Source organism: Pseudophryne corroboree, chromosome 11, assembly GCF_028390025.1.
Source record: "Pseudophryne corroboree isolate aPseCor3 chromosome 11, aPseCor3.hap2, whole genome shotgun sequence".
NCBI classification, from domain to species: domain Eukaryota; kingdom Metazoa; phylum Chordata; class Amphibia; order Anura; family Myobatrachidae; genus Pseudophryne; species Pseudophryne corroboree.
The window spans coordinates 117,596,809-117,620,912 of record NC_086454.1 but is presented as its reverse complement, the minus strand read 5'-3'; the positions used below and the strand labels follow the sequence as shown (position 1 = coordinate 117,620,912).

The window sequence follows — 24,104 nt, the reverse complement described above, 5'->3', positions numbered from 1 at the left end:
TTGGTACAATGAATAAGCTGTGTATGTTTGCCATATAGCAAAAGGAGATGGGAAGGCCTGAAGGGTATTCTGTGTTGCAGGTGCTGAAGGTAGCAATCCTGGCAGAGAAGTATGCCGTTGATTACACGTGGTATGTGGACACTATCCTCAATCTCATCCGTATAGCTGGGGACTACGTAAGTGATGAGGTCTGGTATAGAGTGATCCAGATTGTCATCAACAGAGACGACGTTCAGGGGTATGCAGCCAAGACTGTATTTGAGGTGAGAGAAGGCTGTTGACGTGTAAAAACTTTCATTTTAAAAGCCCTATAGAGGTGGGGGGGGGGGGGATGCAACGGCAAATGTCTGTGGCCCAGTAAATGACGTATCCTCCCTCTTCCCAGTAAGGGGCGCAAAACTCAGGGCAGCTTCTGGAGTGCATGGACTGCAAAGCTATGTGACTTGCTTGTGAGGAGAGGTCAGGTGGGAGCATCCTTTGCAAAGATGGACCAACAATAGGCACAGCTTAGCCATGAGAGGGTTGTCCTTTTTAGGGGGTCAATTGCGTCATAAGCCTTCGTTGCAGCTTCAAACCCAAAAGCACCAAAGTGCCTCCTGTAGCAGATTTTCAGGTCATGGACTGAAGTACGGTTAAAACACTTGCATTGCCTTTTCCTATCCTGGGTGACCCCATAGACAGGCAAGTGCTTGTTGTAGAGTTATAGTGGGATTGGGTTGCCTAGTGTCATATTTTAGCTGCTGGCTCTGACTGACATTTGATTGTTCACTTTTTCATACTATGAACTTTTTTTTTTCTTTATCATTTTTGTTTGAAAATATTTTATTGTAATACAGGTTGGGCATCCCTTATCCAAAATGCTTGGGAGCAGAAGTATTTTAGATATCGGATATTTCCGTGTTTTGGAATAATTGCATACCATAATGAGATATCATGGCGATGAGATCTAAGTCTAAGCACAGAATGCATTTATGTTTCATATACACCTTATACACACAGCCTGAAGGTCATTTAATACAATATAATTTCTCTGACGTCCTAGTGGATGCTGGGAACTCCGTAAGGACCATGGGGAATAGCGGCTCCGCAGGAGACTGGGCACAAAAAGTAAAAGCTTTAGACTAGCTGGTGTGCACTGGCTCCTCCCCCTATGACCCTCCTCCAAGCCTCAGTTAGATTTTTGTGCCCGAACGAGAAGGGTGCAAGCTAGGTGGCTCTCCTGAGCTGCTTAGAAGTAAAAGTTTAAATAGGTTTTTTATTTTCAGTGAGTCCTGCTGGCAACAGGCTCACTGCATCGTGGGACTAAGGGGAGAAGAAGCGAACTCACCTGACTGCAGAGTGGATTGGGCTTCTTGGCTACTGGACATTAGCTCCAGAGGGACGATCACAGGTTCAGCCTGGATGGGTCCCGGAGCCGCGCCGCCGGCCCCCTTACAGAGCCAGAAGAGCGAAGAGGTCCGGAGAAAGCGGCGGCAGAAGACGTTCCTGTCTTCAAATAAGGTAGCGCACAGCACTGCAGCTGTGCGCCATTGCTCTCAGCACACTTCACACTCCGGTCACTGAGGGTGCAGGGCGCTGGGGGGGGAGCGCCCTGAGACGCAATAAAAACGAAAAAAAAACCTTATATGGCTAAAAAAAATGCATCACATATAGCTCCTGGGCTATATGGATGCATTTATCCCCTGCCAGTTTCCTGAAAAAAAGCGGGAGAAAAGGCCGCCGTGAAGGGGGCGGAGCCTTTCTCCTCAGCACACAAGCGCCATTTTCTTTCACAGCTCCGCTGGAAGGACGGCTCCCTGACTCTCCCCTGCAGTCCTGCACTACAGAAACAGGGTAAAACAGAGCGGGGGGCACTATTGGCAGCTAATATATAAATACAGCAGCTATAACAGGGAGTAACACTTATATAAGGTTATCCCTGTATATATATATATATATATATATATAGCGCTCTGGTGTGTGCTGGCAAACTCTCCCTCTGTCTCCCCAAAGGGCTAGTGGGGTCCTGTCCTCTATCAGAGCATTCCCTGTGTGTGTGCTGGGTGTCGGTACGATTGTGTCGATATGTATGAGAAGGAAAATGATGTGGAAGCAGAGCAATTGCCTGTGTTAGTGATGTCACCCCCTAGGGAGTCGACACCTGACTGGATGGTAGTAATTAAAGAATTACGTGACAATGTCAGCACTTTGCAAAAAACTGTTGACGACATGAGACAGCCGACAAATCAATTAGTGCCTGTTCAGGCGTCTCAGACACAGTCAGGGGCGCTAAAACGCCCGTTACCTCAGATGGTCGACACAGACCCTGACACGGATACTGAATCCAGTGTCGACGGTGACGAGACAAACGTAATGTCCAGTAGGGCCACACGTTACATGATCACGGCAATGAAGGAGGCATTGCACATTTCTGACACTACAAGTACCACAAAAAAGGGTATTATGTGGGGTGTGAAAAAACTACCAGTGGTTTTTCCTGAGTCAGATGAATTAAATGAGGTGTGTGATAAAGCGTGGGTTTCCCCCGATAAAAAACTGCTGATTTCTAATAAATTATTGGCACTATACCCTTTCCCGCCAGAGGTTAGGGCACGTTGGGAAACACCCCCTAGGGTAGATAAGGCGCTCACACGCTTATCAAAACAAGTGGCGTTACCGTCTCCTGATACGGCCGCTCTCAAGGAACCAGCTGATAGAAGGCTGGAAAATATCTTAAAAGGTATATACACACATACCGGTGTTATACTGCGACCAGCGATCGCCTCAGCCTGGATGTGCAGCGCTGGAGTGGCTTGGTCGGATTCCCTGACTGAAAATATTGATACCCTGGATAGGGACAGTATATTATTAACTATAGAGCATTTAAAGGATGCATTACTATATATGCGAGATGCACAGAGGGATATTTGCACCCTGGCATCTAGAGTAAGTGCGATGTCCATTTCTGCCAGAAGAACGTTATGGACGCGACAGTGGTCAGGTGATGCGGATTCCAAACGACATATGGAAGTATTGCCGTATAAAGGGGAGGAGTTATTTGGGGTCGGTCTATCGGACCTGGTGGCCACGGCAACGGCTGGAAAATCCACCTTTTTACCCCAGGTCACCTCTCAGCAGAAAAAGACACCGTCTTTTCAAACCCAGTCCTTTCGTCCCTATAAGGGCAAGAGGGAAAAAGGCCGCTCATTCCTGCCCCGGGGCAGAGGAAGGGGAAAAAGACTGCACCATGCAGCCTCTTCCCAAGAGCAGAAGCCCTCCCCCGCTTCTGCCAAGTCCTCAGCATGACGCTGGGGCTCTGCAAGCAGACTCGGGCACGGTGGGGGGCCGTCTCAAGAATTTCAGCGCGCAGTGGGCTCACTCGCAAGTGGACCCCTGGATCCTGCAGGTAGTATCACAGTGGTACAAATTGGAATTCGAGACGTCTCCCCCTCGCCGGTTCCTGAAGTCTGCTCTACCAACGTCTCCCTCCGACAGGGAGGCAGTATTGGAAGCTATTCACAAGCTGTATTCCCAGCAGGTGATAATCAAGGTACCCCTCCTACAACAGGAAAAGGGGTATTATTCCACGCGGTTTGTGGTACCGAAGCCGGACGGCTCGGTAAGACCAATTTTAAATCTAAAATCTTTGAACACTTACATAAAAAGGTTCAAATTCAAGATGGAGTCACTCAGAGCAGTGATAGCGAACCTGGAAGAAGGGGACTATATGGTATCTCTAGACATCAAGGATGCTTATCTCCATGTCCCAATCTACCCTTCTCACCAAGGGTACCTCAGGTTTGTGATACAAAACTGTCATTATCAGTTTCAGACGCTGCCGTTTGGATTGTCCACGGCACCACGGGTCTTTACCAAGGTAATGGCCGAAATGATGATTCTTCTTCGAAGAAAAGGCGTATTAATTATCCCTTACTTGGACGATCTCCTGATAAGGGCAAGGTCCAGGGAACAGTTAGAGGTCGGAGTAGCACTATCTCAGGTAGTGCTACGTCAGCACGGGTGGATTCTAAATATCCCAAAATCACAGCTGATTCCAACAACACGTCTACTGTTCCTAGGGATGATTCTGGACACAGTCCAGAAAAAGGTGTTTCTCCCGGAGGAGAAGGCCAGGGAGTTATCCGAGCTAGTCGGGAACCTCCTAAAACCAGGACAAGTGTCAGTGCATCAGTGCACGAGAGTCCTGGGAAAAATGGTGGCTTCTTACGAAGCGATTCCATTCGGAAGATTCCATGCAAGAACTTTTCAGTGGGATCTGCTGGACAAATGGTCCGGATCGCATCTTCAGATGCATCAGCGGATAACCCTATCTCCAAGGACAAGGGTATCTCTCCTGTGGTGGTTACAGAAGGCTCATCTTCTCGAGGGCCGCAGATTCGGCATTCAGGATTGGATGCTGGTAACCACGGATGCCAGCCTGAGAGGCTGGGGAGCAGTCACACAGGGAAGAAATTTCCAGGGCTTGTGGTCAAGCATGGAAACGTCTCTTCACATAAATATCCTAGAGCTAAGGGCCATTTACAATGCCCTAAGTCAAGCAAGGCCTCTGCTTCAGGGTCAACCGGTATTGATCCAGTCGGACAACATCACGGCTGTCGCCCACGTAAGCAATAGCGGTGGACGCTCTGGTAACTCCGTGGGTGTTCCAGTCGGTATATGTGTTCCCTCCTCTTCCTCTCATACCAAAAGTACTGAGAATCATAAGAAGGAGAGGAGTAAGAACGATACTCGTGGCTCCGGATTGGCCAAGAAGAACTTGGTACCCGGAACTGCAAGAGATGCTCACGGAGGACCCGTGGCCTCTACCTCTAAGGAAGGACCTGCTCCAGCAGGGACCTTGTCTGTTCCAAGACTTACCGCGGCTGCGTTTGACGGCATGGCGGTTGAACGCCGGATCCTGAAGGAAAAAGGCATTCCAGATGAAGTCATCCCTACCCTGATCAAGGCCAGGAAGGATGTAACTGCAAAACATTATCATCGCATTTGGCGAAAATATGTTGCGTGGTGTGAGGCCAAGAAGGCCCCTACGGAGGAATTTCAACTGGGTCGTTTCCTACATTTCCTGCAAGCAGGATTGTCTATGGGCCTAAAATTAGGATCCATTAAGGTTCAAATTTCGGCCCTGTCGATCTTCTTCCAGAAAGAACTGGCTTCACTGCCTGAAGTTCAGACGTTTGTGAAAGGGGTACTGCATATACAGCCTCCTTTTGTGCCCCCAGTGGCACCTTGGGATCTCAATGTAGTTTTAGGGTTCCTAAAATCACATTGGTTTGAACCACTTGCCACAGTGGATTTGAAATATCTCACATGGAAAGTGGTAATGCTGTTGGCCCTGGCTTCAGCCAGGCGCGTATCAGAATTGGCGGCTTTATCCTATAAAAGCCCTTACCTGATATTTCATTCGGATAGGGCGGAATTGAGGACTCGTCCTCAATTTCTCCCTAAGGTGGTTTCAGCGTTTCACATGAATCAACCTATTGTGGTACCTGTGGCTACTAGGGACTTGGAGGACTCCAAGTTGCTGGACGTAGTCAGGGCCCTGAAAATATATGTTTCCAGGACGGCTGGAGTCAGAAAATCTGACTCGCTGTTTATACTGTATGTACCCAACAAGCTGGGTGCTCCTGCTTCTAAGCAGACGATTGCTCGTTGGATTTGTAGTACAATTCAACTTGCACATTCTGTGGCAGGCCTGCCACAGCCAAAATCTGTAAAAGCCCATTCCACAAGGAAGGTGGGCTCATCTTGGGCGGCTGCCCGAGGGGTCTCGGCTTTACAACTTTGCCGAGCAGCTACTTGGTCAGGGGCAAACACGTTTGCTAAATTCTACAAATTTGATACCCTGGCTGAGGAGGACCTGGAGTTCTCTCATTCGGTGCTGCAGAGTCATCCGCACTCTCCCGCCCGTTTGGGAGCTTTGGTATAATCCCCATGGTCCTTACGGAGTTCCCAGCATCCACTAGGACGTCTGAGAAAATAAGAATTTACTTACCGATAATTCTATTTCTCATAGTCCGTAGTGGATGCTGGGCGCCCATCCCAAGTGCGGATTGTCTGCAATACTTGTATATAGTTATTGTTACAAACAAATCGGGTTGTTTATTGTTGGAAGCCATCCTTTAAGAGGCTCCTACGATTATCTTACTGTTAACTGGGTTCAGATCACGAGTTGTACGGTGTGATTGGTGTGGCTGGTATGAGTCTTACCCGGGATTCAAGATCCTTCCTTATTATGTACGCTCGTCCGGGCACAGTATCTTAACTGAGGCTTGGAGGAGGGTCATAGGGGGAGGAGCCAGTGCACACCAGCTAGTCTAAAGCTTTTACTTTTTGTGCCCAGTCTCCTGCGGAGCCGCTATTCCCCATGGTCCTTACGGAGTTCCCAGCATCCACTACGGACTATGAGAAATAGAATTATCGGTAAGTAAATTCTTATTTTAATAACTTTGTGTATTAAACAAAGTTTGTGTACATTGAGCTATCAGAAAACAAAGACTTCACTATCAGTCTCACTTGAAAAATTCCGTTTTTTCGGAATATTTGGATATGGGATACTCAACCTGTACTGCAAGCAACAATAAATAAAACAGCCAATTGGCATAATGGAACAATAGAAATAAGACAAAAAGGTTATACAATATCACAATTCAAGAGCAATATAGAGAATCCACTACAGCAGGCATGGCTAACCTGTGGCTCTCCAGCTGTTGTGAAACTACATGTCCCAGCATGCCCTGCCACAATTTTTTCTTTTAGGAAATTCTAATACTGTGTAGTTTCATATCAGCTGGAGAGCCACATGTTGGCTAGGCCTGCACTACAGCGAATATAACGTGTTAAAACAGGTAGCAGTTAAGCTTATAAAGTCTTGATACACAGATAATTAATGTGTCTGTTGGCTCTCGGATGGACCATTTTTGTATGATGATCCTGAGAAATATGTTCTTTACATGCAGTTTGTAGGGTGTTCCTGATTGGCCTATCTGGAAATGGGGTAAGTTAAATCATCACTAGAACAGACAATGCATCACTTGGCCTCCCAGAATGTGTTCTCAGGAGGTGAGGGGTGAGAACCTCAAAAACGTTGGTCCTTTTGTCACATGAAAATGGTCAGTTGAGACGACAGATGCCAGCCTTCGTGGCTATTGCTCTTCGTTGTCTGTTTCGGTGTGTATGGTCCATGGCTATGCCAATCTTCCGATCAATGAAGAGCTGTGCTAAACACTCGGGGACCTCTTCTGTTGTAGTGAAAACACACAAGGATTCAGTTAGGCAACTCCATTATATCAGTATGTGTACCTAGCTGGAAAACCAGGAGGCTAATTATCTCAGCAGATAGAACCTTCACCCAGACATCTTCCAGCAAATTGTGGAGAGATGGGATTCTGGCTGACCCACAAGGTGAAGCATTCTGGTGAAGTATCAGGGGGACACAGGCTTTTCTTGTCAATTCTTAGTAAATATACCCCAAGTTCTCTGGCTGTCAGTCTTTGCTCTTAAATGTTAATGCTCAGGGGGTATAGCTTGGCATAGCGTGTTACTAACTTCTGAACTCTAAAGTACTGAAACATATCTCTCTTTTTTTTTTTTTTTTTTCTTGCAACAATAGACGCCTTTCCTATACAGTATATGTGAAGTTAAATTGTCCATGTAAAGCCCTGTAATAATTCACATTTCAGTATCTTTGGTGGAGATTTTTTTTTTTATAGACAAATATTGAGTGAACTTAAGTTCCTTTTGCTTGTGTTTCAGGCTCTCCAGGCCCCTGCTTGCCATGAAAACCTGGTGAAGGTTGGAGGGTATATCTTGGGGGAGTTTGGAAACCTTATAGCTGGTGACCCGCGTTCTAGGTATATATACATCATTTTGTTTGTATCAGACACACTAGCTGTACCTTTTTTGAAGTGTACTTATCATACTTCTGTTCTCTATGCCAGTGACAGTGTGTGTATATTAAATGATGTTGGGTTTCTTGGTGGCTTAATCAAGAACACAATTATAATAAAATCATTGTAGCCCTGGTAGATGTTATTTTTCAGTAATTTTCTTCTTTTATTTACTGTATCAGCTGTTGCCAGTCATACAATACTGGGCAAATGCCTCCTCAATATTGGGTGCCCGTCCAGTTTTATGGCAACTTCAAAGCCACTTTATATCAGATTTCCATGGCAGATCCTAGAGAGAAGAAATTATCTGTCATAGCTACACGTTTATATCTGTCTATTCGCAGCTGCACATTCTTATCGGTCTAATCGCAGCTGCACGTTCATATCGGTCTAATCGCAGCTGCACGTTCATATCGGTCTAATCGCAGCTGCACGTTCATATCGGTCTAATCGCAGCTGCACGTTTATAGCGGTCTAATCGCAGCTACACGTTTATAGCGGTCTAATCGCAGCTACACGTTTATAGCGGTCTAATCGCAGCTACACGTTTATAGCGGTCTAATCGCAGCTACACGTTTATAGCGGTCTAATCGCAGCTACACGTTTATAGCGGTCTAATGGCAGCTACACGTTCATATCGGTCTAATGGCAGCTACACGTTCATAGCGGTCTAATGGCAGCTACACTTTCCTAGCGGTCTAATGGCAGCTACACTTTCCTAGCGGTCTAATGGCAGCTACACTTTCCTAGCGGTCTAATGGCAGCTACACTTTCCTAGCGGTCTAATGGCAGCTACACTTTCCTAGCGGTCTAATGGCAGCTACACTTTCCTAGCGGTCTAATGGCAGCTACACTTTCCTAGCGGTCTAATGGCAGCTACACTTTCCTAGCGGTCTAATGGCAGCTACACTTTCCTAGCGGTCTAATGGCAGCTACACTTTCCTAGCGGTCTAATGGCAGCTACACTTTCCTAGCGGTCTAATGGCAGCTACACTTTCCTAGCGGTCTAATGGCAGCTACACTTTCCTAGCGGTCTAATGGCAGCTACACTTTCCTAGCGGTCTAATGGCAGCTACACTTTCCTAGCGGTCTAATGGCAGCTACACTTTCCTAGCGGTCTAATGGCAGCTACACTTTCCTAGCGGTCTAATGGCAGCTACACTTTCCTAGCGGTCTAATGGCAGCTACACTTTCCTAGCGGTCTAATGGCAGCTACACTTTCCTAGCGGTCTAATCGCAGCTACACTTTCCTAGCGGTCTAATCGCAGCTACACTTTCCTAGCGGTCTATTCGCAGCTACACTTTCCTAGCGGTCTAATCGCAGCTACACTTTCCTAGCGGTCTAATCGCAGCTACACTTTCCTAGCGGTCTAATCGCAGCTACACTTTCCTAGCGGTCTATTCGCAGCTACACTTTCCTAGCGGTCTAATCGCAGCTACACTTTCCTAGCGGTCTAATCGCAGCTACACTTTCCTAGCGGTCTAATCGCAGCTACACTTTCCTAGCGGTCTAATCGCAGCTACACTTTCCTAGCGGTCTAATCGCAGCTACACTTTCCTAGCGGTCTAATCGCAGCTACACTTTCCTAGCGGTCTAATCGCAGCTACACTTTCCTAGCGGTCTAATCGCAGCTACACTTTCCTAGCGGTCTAATCGCAGCTACACTTTCCTAGCGGTCTAATCGCAGCTACACTTTCCTAGCGGTCTATTCGCAGCTACACTTTCCTAGCGGTCTAATCGCAGCTACACTTTCCTAGCGGTCTATTCGCAGCTACACTTTCCTAGCGGTCTAATCGCAGCTACACTTTCCTAGCGGTCTAATCGCAGCTACACTTTCCTAGCGGTCTAATCGCAGCTACACTTCCATAACTGTTTAATCATTGTATGTATGTTTTTTGTAAATTTTTCTTTGCATTTTCTATGGGCACAATTATCTTATCACAATGTGTAGCATGTTTTAATTCACAAGCATACAATGAGTCCGACAGGATGGGCACCTCAGTAGCTGCAGTGCCCTAGTTACAGGACTACAGAAATGATCAGTGAATGCCTTTTGATAGTAGATTTTTCAGTTTGCTATTTATTTAAACCCTTGTTCTATTTTTCTCCCCAGTCCCCTGATTCAGTTTAACCTTCTTCACTCCAAGTTCCACCTGTGCAGTGTCCCTACTAGAGCACTGCTCCTCTCAGCTTACATCAAGTTTATCAACTTATTTCCCGAAATTAAACCCACTATCCAGGATGTGCTAAGAAGCGACAGCCAGCTCAGGAATGCAGACGTGGAGCTTCAGCAAAGAGCAGTAGAGTATCTGCGGCTGAGCTCAATCGCCAGCAACGACATATTGGTATGTTCATAGAGAAGGCCTTGGGTGATGCAATGTGGCATTCGTTAGCAAAGCTAGCCAAAATTTGGGAAATAGGTTTACTTCGTGCCAACTGTTCATAATTTATTGAAAAAAACAAACTAAATGTTTTTGAGGTTCTGCTACATTCTTTCATAACATCACACTAGAGCTGAGAGACCAAAAACATATGTGCTTTTGTCCAGGGGTGCCACAATTTATTTATTTTTTTAAATCTTTGAGCCAGGTTAAAAGTTGAGGCGCCTCTATAAAGACATGCCTCTTTAATGCCACTGTAATGTCCCCATGTGCCATCGAACGACTACCCATGCCCCTTTAGTACAACTCTGTCTTCCCACAGAAGGTGCCCTATTGTATACATGGCATACTGTACACTACAGGGCCCCCAATTCATAGTATACGGAACACTGCAGGGCCCCCATTTCATAGCATGCCATACATTGTAAGGTATAATAATACAATTTTATGGGTGAAGATCTTAAAAATGCAGCCAATCTTCTATCCATGATAGACTTGCAGTGTGATCTGTCAATGACTGCCAAGCAACATGCTCTCCAAATCTCTGTAGCAGCTGGGATCAGGTTTTAAAGGGCAGGAGACTGTGAAATCAGCATAAAGGCAGAGATTGTACTGGGAGAGCGTGATTAGCGGAGCGGAGTTCTGCAATGCTGCAGCAAGAGATTTAAAGTCTGCATGTATTGGCCGATACTGAGCACACACATCTCCTCCTCCAGTTTGGAAACAGGTGGATTCTAATTCAGTGTGATTGCTGCTTGCAATTGTTCCCTGACTCTTTCATCACTGTCACAGACAGCCCGGGGATCTTAACTAATCAGGTCAAACCATGGTAGTAAAAACCAGTACTACTACTGTAGGTGGTGGCTTAACTTTTTTTTTTTTCTTCTGGGAACTGCTATTTTTTCATACCTGCATTTGCCATTCCCTGCTTTCTTTAAAGTAATAGTTATACAATCCATCTATGAACTGTCTTTCTGTGTTATTTGAAGGCTACTGTTTTGGAGGAGATGCCACCATTCCCTGAACGGGAGTCCTCTATTTTGGCCAAGCTGAAGAAGAAGAAAGGTCCTAGTACAGTAACTGACTTGGAAGACACAAAGAAGGAGAAGAACAGTTCAGATGTGAATGGGGGCACTGAGCCCGCCCCTGTTAGCGCAGCAGTATGTCTTTTGGTTTTCCTTCCCAATTGCGGTTAATGAAGCCATAATATTAAAATGAGCGTCCAAATTGTGCATATGTACTTATATCGTGACTGGACAGCAGTCTCCCTTCCTAGAACAGCTTCTACGTGTAGTGCGACCTTGCCCGTTCTCTCTCGACCTTTCCCAATTGTGATTTTTTTTTTTTCCAGTCAGGCTCTGTGTGCCATGCCTAATCTGGATTAGAGCATTTTATCCTCTCCCCGAGTAATGGCAATTGTCTGTGTACTGTACATATGAGAGAAGGCTCTAATGGTCTCCTTTAATAATACAGGGTGTTACATAGTTGGTCTGTAGATGTATTGGTTTAAGGACTAAGTGGTTTTAGTTAAGATCTCTAGTTTTGTATCTATTGAAAGCGTAATTCTATTTTAATAATATTGGTTAATGTAAACATCTTTATATGGTACAGTATCACTGTCTGTTTCAGGTCTTGTGCCTGCTTTATTTCAGCTTGTACCTAAAAGCTTTAGTTGCTTTAATATAACCAGTCACTGCCATTAGTTTGTAATTAATTACATCAGTGTTGAATAGGACGTTCTGTTCCTGTGGTTTGTCATGCGCTTCTAATTGTAATACCATTTTCCGCACTCTTTCTTTATGGGTGGTGCAGGTTTTCTCCATCTTATTTTATTCTTATCATTACCTATCCAGAATGAAAACGATTTCCAGAATTCAAAACATTGTGCATATTATTTAGTGGCTTAGATGTTCTAGTTCTCGTCTAATCCATCTGTCTTGCCGAAACTAAGATGTACCGCCTTCTGATAACGTACGGTTCTATTGTTGCTTTGTATTGTAATATATTGGTTGTCTTTTTGTACAGTCTACTCCTTCTCCTTCTGCTGACCTCTTGGGCCTGGGTGGTCCTTCTGCTGCCAGTCCAGGTGCGCCCTCTGCTAACTCCTCCGGAAGTCTGCTTGTGGATGTCTTTGCAGATGCATCACTGCCTGTTGCTGCGGTCGCTACAGGTGCAGAAGACAACTTTGGAAGGTAGGTTGCTAGCTCTGAAATACAATGTGTGTGTGTGTGTGCATTGAAGACTTGTAGATTACTAGTCCAAATTGGATGCTCTAATGGGACGCTATTACTTGCCCAAGCTTTAGCCGACAGCCATGTCTTTTATATGTGTCTTATATTTGGAATGTAAGTTGATATAAAGATGTTTGCTAGAGTGCATGCTGGGATTAGGGGAACTAACAGTGCTCCGTGTTGCTGCCTCTTCTCCCCTTGGTTTTCCTCTTTGCCGCCGACGCCCGATACAGTGATGTCCCAACTCCCATAGAAGGGGCATCTGCGGAGCCAGACCCTTCTGTGCACGATGCAGAGGATTTCTTCCACAAGTAAGCAAACCCAACCCAATGAGCGACACATCTGGTTTCATCTACCATTCACCTTTCACTGCTGCTGTCCGGCTTCCTCATTTGTAGATGCTTGTGGCTTTAAAACAGCAGGGACTCAGCCATAGGTTCTGGGCTTCATTAGTCTACATTAAGAAACTAGGAATGTAATTTTTACTCCAACTTCCAAATGCAGCACAGTGAAGGGTTAAAGGCACGGAGGAGTAGGGTTCTGTTACCAGCTGGGAATGGCGCTGTTTTTCTTGAGGATTTTGCAGTTCGTTCCAAGAGAAGAAGCCATCTATTGACGTTTGTTTTCCCTCCACAGAATAAAATGCTCTCGCCTCTTCCCCCAATATGGAAATGTAATTTCCTGATATATCATTTAGTAACATGGAATACATGCATGTGCTCTTAATTAGATCTTTCCTTGATTCTAAACCCATATTGGATAATATGTGGTCCATCATGAGATTACATGCGGTCTGGCATGTACTGTGCATTTATAAAGGTGTGTAATAAAGACCTCTCTACTACAGCCCCCGTTGTGCCCTCTTTGGGCATTTCTCATTTACATTGCTTGGGATGAGCTAATAGGGGTTTCCCTTTGATTATGGAATATCACTAAACTGATATGTTAAGTGTTACAAGTAAATAGATATGCTTAAAGTGATGGTCCACCTTTCCTCTTTACGCCAGTGTTCGATTTTCAAGGTATTAATGGCAGAACTTTGAAAAAGGGAGGCAACGTTAGGGGATTTCAAAAATACGGAATTGTTTGTATACATAAATGCCTTTTTCTATGGCAATGTTTCAGTCCCCCTGTTTTTAGAGATGTGTTGCACATGAAGTGGAGTGGTAACACGTATTAAACCGTCTTTCCTCCTAAAATGAAGTTTGTTTTGTAATTAGTGTGGTGTTCCTGAGTAGAACTATTTTTAACTACCGTATATACTCGAGTATAAGTCAACCCGAATATAAGCCAAGGCACCTAATTTTACCACAAAAACCTGGGAAAAGTTATTGACTTAAGTATAAGCCTAGGGTGGGAAATGCAGCTCTAGCCGTACACAGCCCTCATACTGCCAGATATGCCCCCACAGTGCCAGATAATGCCCCCCCCATTCCCAAGTGCCAAATATGCTCCCCCAGTGCCAGGTATAACTTATCCTCCGCCGCTCCCGCGCTGTCTTGTGAAGGAGGGACATGGAGGGCACAGCGCGCGCCTCTCCTATGTCCCTCCTGCGTCTCCGGCGGCCACGGCGGGTCTGTTAAACGAAGTGCCGGTCTGTGAGCCAATCAGAGCTCACGAACGAGTACTTAATTTAATAGACCCGCCGGAGACGCAGGAGGGACACAGAGGCGCGCGCTGTGCCCTCCGTGTCCCTCCTTCCTGACTCGAGCATAAGCCGAGGGGGCTTTTTCAGCACAAAAAAAAGTGCTGAAAAAGTCTGCTTATACTCGAGTATGTACGGTACTATCCACCACTATTCAGTCACATGGCATATTGATGCTGTCCATGGTGCTGCCAGCTTCTTTCCTTTGCTAGAGCGGCTGTTACTGAACACCCAGTTGGTGAAGCAACCTTCCTAGCTGTCACTTCATAGGATGCTGTAGTGGTTGAAGGAGTGTTCTACCTTTAATTTTATAGCCAAGCCAATTACCTGCAGTAATGGAGTATAAGACTAATACTTAAACCTACACTACCGTTCTCTGCACAAAACTTAGGGGTATATTTACTAAACCTTGGATGGAGATAAAGTCGCTGGAGATAAAGTACCAGCCAATCGGCTCCTAGCTGTCATTTTTCAAACACAGCCTGTGGAATAGCAGTTAGGAGCTGATTGGCTGGTACTTTATCTCCAGCCACTTTATCTCCATCCAAGGCTTAGTAAATAGACCCCATAGTCTACCAAAATGAAATCCTTCCACATTTGCTTACAGACTTAGAGAAACTCCTTAAAGGAATTATGGGTATTTCACTTTTTTTTTTTCCTTCCCACTTAGTCACTGCTGCTTTTAATAAGGCAAGCTGTTACATGCAAAGATATTCCATCTAGCCATGTAACAAGGCCAATAATTCAGGGGAGATGCACCAGGTGTACGCCTGTGACCCCTCTGACTTATGCATGCATCGTTATGTGGGTATCATTTATCTACTATGTTTTTAATACAGTTACTATCAGTTTCTTTTGTCCAGGTATTAAGACAGCAGCACTGGGCGAGATAAAAGGCATTATTGAACTTCTCCCATTCTCTCTCTCCAGATTATTTCAGATGTTATCATCTGCTTCTCTTCCACCTCTTAACACACATTATTTTTTATCTTTGTTTTCTAATTAATCTTCATGATACTGCCATGCAGCTTCTAGTAAAGATGTACTAATGTAAAGCCCCATACACGCTGGGCGACAACACATTATGATATGAACGATAACGATCTGTTTTGCAAGAGTGGTCTTCATATCGTCCAATGTGTATGGATGAACGATGCGCGCATCCGCTTGTCGTTCTCTCTCATCCATGATTTACCAAACCTGCAGCTCAGTGTAAACTGTCTCTGAGCTGCATGTGTGGGGAATGACGGCACTGAACTATATCGTACATCGATAACGTTCAATGTGTATGTGCTGGCGATCTCCCCTAATTAGCAATCAGCGATATAGCGCTGATAATTAACTAGGGGAGATCGCCCAGTGTGTACCCTGCTTAAGTTTTGTGTGAGCATGGATATGTTGGTGATACTGTAAAAAGCACAGAATGGTAGCAAAAGTATATGCAAATGAATAAAAATAAAGCATAAATGAATATAAAAATAAAATGAACAGAAAACAAATGAAAAAACTAAACTTACTGACGTAGTGGCGATAGTAAAGGGAGATGAATCACTTAAAAAGCACTGGGAATAAGGAGTGTTTTTGCAGGAGAGAGAGGAGCAGCAGGTAATGGGACAGGGCACTTTGGTGAGATAAAGTAGTGAAACCAAGAGGTATCTACACAAATAGGGATATACTGTAGAGTTAAAGAGACAGAGGAGGGGTTTGGTAATGTTTAAAGCTCCACTGAGAAGAATTGTAAGCAGCTAATCATGAACAGTCCAGGTAGCTGGTTCTTACCCTAACTATACCTGTGCTGCTCCTCCGGCTTGGTGCATGTTGTTAGTGTTGCCAGGGTGTCCCACAGGTCCCGTCTTTCGCTTCTGCTCCATGCACTTCACTCGATGTATGAAAACAAGAAATGACGTGGTGGGATGACATACAGTAGCAGGGAAAGACTTGTTACTGGTAGGGCTGCGCTTTATAGTAGGTTCACCAATGCGTTTCATACAGGACTTTCTTTTGCAAGGAAGCTACTACCCTGATATTTATATATAACCGCTATTCCATTTATTTTATTTTTTTAGTCATTTATTTTTATTAGAATTTTTGTTATTCATTTGCATATACTGTTAACACCATATTTATGATTATTTGTACCCATAAAGTGCGCTCGTCTGTGCTTTTTTACATATTTTTACCTTAATTTGAACTGAGCTGCAATAGAAATGCACCTCATGCATAAGCGTTTCTGTATATCCATCTCCGACACTGTATAAGCTGGTTTTATATAACGTCTGTATAACCAACAATCGGCCTCTAAGGACAAACACTATAAATAGAGTAGTATGTACGTGATGTACGTAGTGCTGGTCTATTGAGTTAGCATTGCCTAGGAAAGAAGATTTAGGGCATTTTTTTATTTCTTCCTTATTTTTTTTTTTTTCTTCAAGGTTTATCTGCAAAAATAATGGTGTCCTGTTTGAGAACCAGCTACTTCAAATTGGCTTGAAATCAGAGTTTCGTCAAAATCTGGGTAAGTATCTGTGATGTCATCTTAGATGGTGTTGAACAAAAACGTTACAGAAGAGTTGGCATTATTTGACATACAGTATGCTAACAATTTGTAATCTTCATTAAAGGGGCTAGGGTTAGTCCAACGAAATCCACGTTGATTTTTCAAGCATAGGAGAATGTCTTATGGCTGGAAGAGCCATATTCATTATCGTGCAGCATATAGTCTGGGGTCAGACTAGTGTTTACATGTAGCCTAAATGGGCAAAACGCTTAGCAACTACTAATCCGTGCTGTGGCAGTAGCTGTCTGTGCTCCAACTACAGTCACAGGCTACATTAAACTGCTGGAAGCTAAAATACTTCTGCTGGGAAAAAAATATGAAACAGAGAATAGAAACCCATCCATGATGGAAGGATTTTTTAATTTATTTTTTTATTACCCGTCTACTATGCTTCCAAGCCACCAGTAGGTTTTTTTAAGATTCTTTGCATTTTGTATTCAAACAATGATGTACTGTCAGAGCCAGCCTAGGTATAGGCAAACTAGGCAAATGCTTACGGCATTTGACATACGTACGACAAGCAGCTTCTGCTGATTAAAATGATATGCAGCATGCCTATATTCTGTGTGTGACTGTGGCTGTATCTGCATACAAAATATTAGGTTAGTTTATTCCTGAAAATCACTATAACGTAGCATTTCGTATGCAGATACAGCCACAGTGTATGTTTATAAGGACATCAATAATGTGTGTCATATGTGTAAAGGGTATTACTGTGTGATGATATGTGTATAAATGCATTACTAATGTGTGGCATTATGTGCATAAGTTTCTCTACTGTGTGGTGTAACATATAGAAAGGGCACTATTGTGTGGTCTAATGTGAATAATGAGCAATATGGTGTGGTGTAATGTGAATAAGGAGCAATACTGTGTGATGTAACTAATGGGAATATGGGGCACTATTGTGAGGAGTAACATCTATAAGGTACAGTGGTACTACTGTGTGATGTAACGTGAATAAGGGACACTATCGCATGATAAAATGTGAATAAAGTTGCCCTACTGTGTGGCGTAATTTGAGTTGGGGGTATTATTGTCTGGCCATGCCCCTTCCCAGCAGGAACACGCCCCTTTCTTGGGTTGTTCGCTGAATGTGTGCACTGTTCCTATTTAAAATATAGGGGGTAGGAGCATCAAACTGCTATGTGCTATGGATGAGGGGTGATGGTGCTGGGAAAGGGGTGCAGGGTCAGAGGTGAAATAGCAGAGGTGCTAGGGGGGGGGGGCGGCACCAGCCAAAATCTTGCCTAGGGCATCATATTCGTTAGGGCCGGCCCTGAGTACAGTAACACTCACTTTGCCTTATTGGTCAGAAACCAGTGTTCATTGTTGACTTACATGCTGCCTTTAATATCACACACCTTTTGCAATTTACATGGTATTTGTAGTGTGTGCAGTATGATTGCGTGCAGATTAGCCTTTTTCTGCGGTGTTCTCAATACACAAACAAGACTCCTCATTGTTTTATATAAGTTTCCAGGAATATTAGAGGTTTACTGATTTTATTACATTTTTGCGGTTTATGGAAAAGGTGTCAGTTTGTAAAATAGCTCCTTTATATGAATAATACTTTGGCCGATATCCTATTAGGTGCGGTGAGTTACCGCACGGTAATAAGTCTTTTTAGCCCAATAACAGTATTGGCCTATCCTGCATGATTTTAGAGTTTCTGACTGTGCTGGCAGCGATGTATGGATATATATATATATATATATATATATATATATATATATATATATATATATATATATATATATATATATATATATATATATATATATATATATATATACAATTCCTTTGGCAGCACTCCCAGTCTCAGAGTATATCGGTCCGGTGCCCTCCTGACCCGTATGGCAACGGGTATAACGTAGTGTACATTCGGCGGCACTCCGGTACAAAGAAGCATACAAGCAGGTTGATAGAAAACAACGTTTCGAAGTTTTTATTAACTTCGTCCTCAGGTTATAACACATACAATAACCACATACCTTTATATACCCTTCCCATGTGCAGGTGAGCTCCGGCGTGGGTCCGGCGTTCAGACGCCCACGAGTGACGTCATCCTGCCGTCCCGCCCACCGGAGGCATCACCCTGTAAACCAAAATACAAATACAGAAAACAATCAAAAGTGCACAAAAAGCATACAAATAAAACACAATATTAAAACAAGCACAGATACAGTACACGCAAATGTCAATAGACCCTTAATATTGTAATGGTTCCCGCTGAGAGATCAATACCACGGATCAAAATCACCAGTCTAACACGTTGACACCGGACACAAGTATGCTATAAAAAGCAATGCAGTCCCAATGTCTCATTGAGACCCCTTGGTGCCAGCGTCTGTAATTCATGTATCCATTTAGATTCCTTTTGTAACAACATTAAAGATCTGTTGCCCCCTCTCACTTTGACTGGTACATGATCAATGATAATATATTTTAAACACGCCACACTATGTTTAGCGACTGCGAAATGCCGAGCTACCGGCTGATCGCTGGTCCCACTCAGGATAGCTTTTCTGATGGCTAATTTATGATTCGCCATCCGTTCCCTGAGTGTGCAGTCAGTTTTACCCACATAGTGCAAACCACAGGGGCAACTAATCAAATAAATGATAAACTTAGTCGTACATGTGAGTCTAAATTTGATGGTATATTTTTTCCCACTAAAGGGATGATGGAAAATACTACCTGTCAGCAGGGATCTACAGGTCGTACAATTTAAACACCTGAAACAACCTTTACGAAGGGCAAGAAAGGTATTCTGTTCACTTTGTCTGGCAGCCAAATCAGTGACGTCAGTCTTAACTAGCCAGTCCCTGAGATTTCTTCCCCTGGTATACGTGGGCATGATACTAGTCTCAGTCATGTTTAAATCACCATCTGACTTGATCATTGGCCAAAGTGATTTAGCCACCTTAGAAATGACTCCACTCTTGGTGTTAAAATGATTAACCCAAGGTAACCTTGATCTGGTAGATGGTTTTACTTGTTGTGTCAGCAAGGATTGTCTATTGTATGCTTTTTGTGCACTTTTGATTGTTTTCTGTATTTGTATTTTGGTTTACAGGGTGATGCCTCCGGTGGGCGGGACGGCAGGATGACGTCACTCGTGGGCGTCTGAACGCCGGACCCACGCCGGAGCTCACCTGCACATGGGAAGGGTATATAAAGGTATGTGGTTATTGTATGTGTTATAACCTGAGGACGAAGTTAATAAAAACTTCGAAACGTTGTTTTCTATCAACCTGCTTGTATGCTTCTTTGTACCGGAGTGCCGCCGAATGTACACTACGTTATACCCGTTGCCATACGGGTCAGGAGGGCACCGGACCGATATACTCTGAGACTGGGAGTGCTGCCAAAGGAATTGTATAGAGGTGGACAGGCTGCCTTGCAGGTAGTAGCTTGTTCATGGCTTAAGCACCCATAAGATATAGTTCATTCGCTTTCTCTGTGTGCCTCACTACCTGTCAGCTGGCTATGGCTGAACTGAATGTTGCATCAGGCACAGATGCAGTCGAGCATGTCAATTTATCATTATTGACACAAGGAACTACCCTAACTTTTTCTGAGGCTGAGGCTGATGCCATTTTACGGGATAGAGGTCTCAAGGATGACATTGATATACAGTCTGCTGACATGTTATATAGAGACTGGCTTAAATTGAAACAGAAGGAGATTGACTACCTTTACCACGGTATCACTTTGAGTGACTATTATAAGGATAAACGCATACCACGTGGGTTTAGAATTCGCAATGCCCCGACCATCGGGCGCTTCAATACCACTTTCTGTAAACGCTGGATAGCGATTCTAAACAAATGTAGTTTTGATCTCCTCCTGTTAGTAATTGAGGAATCCACACGTGAACTGACAATTGCAAGAGAGAAAATCGTGTCTTTTGAACAGAAATATAAGGAGACGATTGTCAGTGATACACGGTGTAATTGGATGGAAAAACTTGATAATCAAATTTCTGTATATCGAAAAGATTTAATTCAATTTAAGAGACAGAAACTGGCAAAAGTTAACGCCGACTACGAACAAAATCGGGTATACTTGTGGGCATGTGGGACCCGGAATGACCGACAACGATTTGGCAGACAACGGAACTATAAGCAGCTTTGGCAATCCGATTCATCGGCGGATAAGAATACTAGTGATTCTGACATCCCTTCCGATACCACCACTTCCACTACTAGGTCCCCTTTAGGGGTACGGACCAAGGATACAGGCGCCGACAGAGGCGGTGGACGCGCAGAGGTGGCCAGTGCCAAAGGACGAGGACGAGGCAGAGTGGGACGTCCCCCCCTTTATCGGAAGAGATAGTGTTTAATCTGTCCACTCATCATTTTACCACCACGGAATTACAGGTACTAAGAAAGGGACTCTCATTCGTCCCTACGGTTAAATTTGATTCCTTTCAGTGGGAAGTGGAGAGGTACAAACTGAACCGCCAATTAAAGCTACATGAGCACTTTAGAGGCAGTAAGAACTTAACACCAGTTGTTGTGGAGGAGGTGTTGCCTCCTAAGTTGTTAAAATTACAAAATCGTAGCAAATTTGATCCTGTTTCCAGTAATGCCACCATTAAGACTTATGGACGATTATTGAATCACACTGTATCTGTTGGGATTGTTTCAGAATCTAAGTCCAAGTGTTACAATAATTTGAGTAAGATTGAATATGATGCGCTTAGAGATTTGGCATCATATACTGATATCACGATACGCCCCGCCGACAAAGGTGGGGGTATCGTGATACAGGATTTGGTTACATACAAACATGAATTATATCGACAACTAAATGATGGTACCGTATATAAATTGTTGAAGGGTGATCCGACTGGTCAGTTTGCACAAATTTTGCATGATAAATTACAGGTGGCAGTAGAGACGGGGGTAATTAGTAATAATCTAATGAAAGCATTAATTGTGGATTATCCGGTTGTTCCGGTGCTATACTCATTGCCCAAAATACATAAGTCGCTAGAGAATCCACCTGGGCGCCCCATTATTGCGGCCCGTAATGGGCTCTTTCAAAAAGTAGCCACTTATCTTGACACCTTGCTTCAACCTTGCATTGTTAGTAGGAATAGATATCTGCTTGATACGACTTCCTTTATTAATCACTTGCAAAAATTGGGGAAGATTCCAGCTAACAGTATTTTGTGCAGTATAGACATTTCTAGTCTGTATACAGTCATTCCCAACAATGCAGGGTTACTAGCAGTGCGTAGACTCATTGAGGGGAATCCTCTATACACTGGGCCAGATGTAGATTTTGTGATTGAGTTGTTAGAAATGATCTTGACTCACAATTATTTTATTTTTGATGGCAGGTTTTACCTGCAGACATCTGGGTGTGCGATGGGGTCCCCTGTGGCCCCGTCGTATGCTAACTCATATATGTTTGTAGCTGAGCAGGAAATCTTTTTTGACAATGTTGGTATTTCTGAGGCCATTGTGTTGTATCTCAGATATATTGATGACGTGTTCGTCATCTGGTCTAAATCGGAGGAGATACTACAGAATTTCATCAGCACACACAATCAATCTAATCATCCAATCAAGTTCACCTTCAATATGAGTAGCGACAGTGTTAATTTTTTGGATGTATTGGTTCAGTGCAGGGATGGAATTTTGTCGACTGACTTATATCAGAAAAGCACTGATCGTAATACTGTGCTACATTTTTCTAGTTTTCATCCCCTTCCATCTAAATATGGGTTACCATACTCGCAGTTCTTACGAGCTGTGAGGATTTGTAGTGTACGAGAAAATGCCATTGCCAGGATTGATGAGATGATTGTAAAGTTCAGTCAGAGGGGATACCCTCTGGATAGATTGTTGCAGGCTAAAGAGAAAGCCCTCAGTATCAATAGACAATCCTTGCTGACACAACAAGTAAAACCATCTACCAGATCAAGGTTACCTTGGGTTAATCATTTTAACACCAAGAGTGGAGTCATTTCTAAGGTGGCTAAATCACTTTGGCCAATGATCAAGTCAGATGGTGATTTAAACATGACTGAGACTAGTATCATGCCCACGTATACCAGGGGAAGAAATCTCAGGGACTGGCTAGTTAAGACTGACGTCACTGATTTGGCTGCCAGACAAAGTGAACAGAATACCTTTCTTGCCCTTCGTAAAGGTTGTTTCAGGTGTTTAAATTGTACGACCTGTAGATCCCTGCTGACAGGTAGTATTTTCCATCATCCCTTTAGTGGAAAAAATATACCATCAAATTTAGACTCACATGTACGACTAAGTTTATCATTTATTTGATTAGTTGCCCCTGTGGTTTGCACTATGTGGGTAAAACTGACTGCACACTCAGGGAACGGATGGCGAATCATAAATTAGCCATCAGAAAAGCTATCCTGAGTGGGACCAGCGATCAGCCGGTAGCTCGGCATTTCGCAGTCGCTAAACATAGTGTGGCGTGTTTAAAATATATTATCATTGATCATGTACCAGTCAAAGTGAGAGGGGGCAACAGATCTTTAATGTTGTTACAAAAGGAATCTAAATGGATACATGAATTACAGACGCTGGCACCAAGGGGTCTCAATGAGACATTGGGACTGCATTGCTTTTTATAGCATACTTGTGTCCGGTGTCAACGTGTTAGACTGGTGATTTTGATCCGTGGTATTGATCTCTCAGCGGGAACCATTACAATATTAAGGGTCTATTGACATTTGCGTGTACTGTATCTGTGCTTGTTTTAATATTGTGTTTTATTTGTATGCTTTTTGTGCACTTTTGATTGTTTTCTGTATTTGTATTTTGGTTTACAGGGTGATGCCTCCGGTGGGCGGGACGGCAGGATGACGTCACTCGTGGGCGTCTGAACGCCGGACCCACGCCGGAGCTCACCTGCACATGGGAAGGGTATATAAAGGTATGTGGTTATTGTATGTGTTATAACCTGAGGACGAAGTTAATAAAAACTTCGAAACGTTGTTTTCTATCAACCTGCTTGTATGCTTCTTTGTACCGGAGTGCCGCCGAATGTACACTATATATATATATATATATATATATATATATATATATATATTATTTTCTATATATCTATATCTCCAGTGCAGCTTTATTGTTATTATAATTTATGCATTGCGTGTGACTGTGTGCGCCCATATCTGTTGCATGGTTTCACTTTCTGTGTTTCCCAGATATAACGGTCACTATATTCTGTACCCTGGGCTGGGTGTGTTTGGGACACTATAGTCATACACAGTATTTATCTATATATCAATATAAGTATATTTCTACTCTGTTACAGTCACGTTATACCCTGTTTTATCCACAGGTTTTTGCTATATTTGTCTGGCTTATTAATCGTACTGTGTTAGTCCATTTGTTGCATTATAATGTCTAGCA

At 43.7% G+C, this 24,104-nt stretch overlaps 1 protein-coding gene across 3 annotated transcripts in view; it reads left to right on the top strand.

Annotated features, from left to right (window-relative positions):
• The window catches only part of AP2A2 (adaptor related protein complex 2 subunit alpha 2), a 186,317-nt gene that overhangs the window by 125,298 nt on the left and 36,915 nt on the right, over positions 1-24,104 (top strand). For 2 of the 3 annotated variants that reach the window (XM_063944761.1, XM_063944759.1), the window contains 7 exons: positions 81-263; positions 7,753-7,850; positions 10,001-10,232; positions 11,258-11,428; positions 12,294-12,460; positions 12,733-12,810; positions 16,577-16,659. In XM_063944761.1, coding sequence (XP_063800831.1) covers positions 81-263; positions 7,753-7,850; positions 10,001-10,232; positions 11,258-11,428; positions 12,294-12,460; positions 12,733-12,810; positions 16,577-16,659 — 1,012 coding nt within the window. The remainder of the gene's footprint in view (positions 1-80; positions 264-7,752; positions 7,851-10,000; positions 10,233-11,257; positions 11,429-12,293; positions 12,461-12,732; positions 12,811-16,576; positions 16,660-24,104) is intronic. The other variant, XM_063944760.1, reaches the window with a different exon arrangement.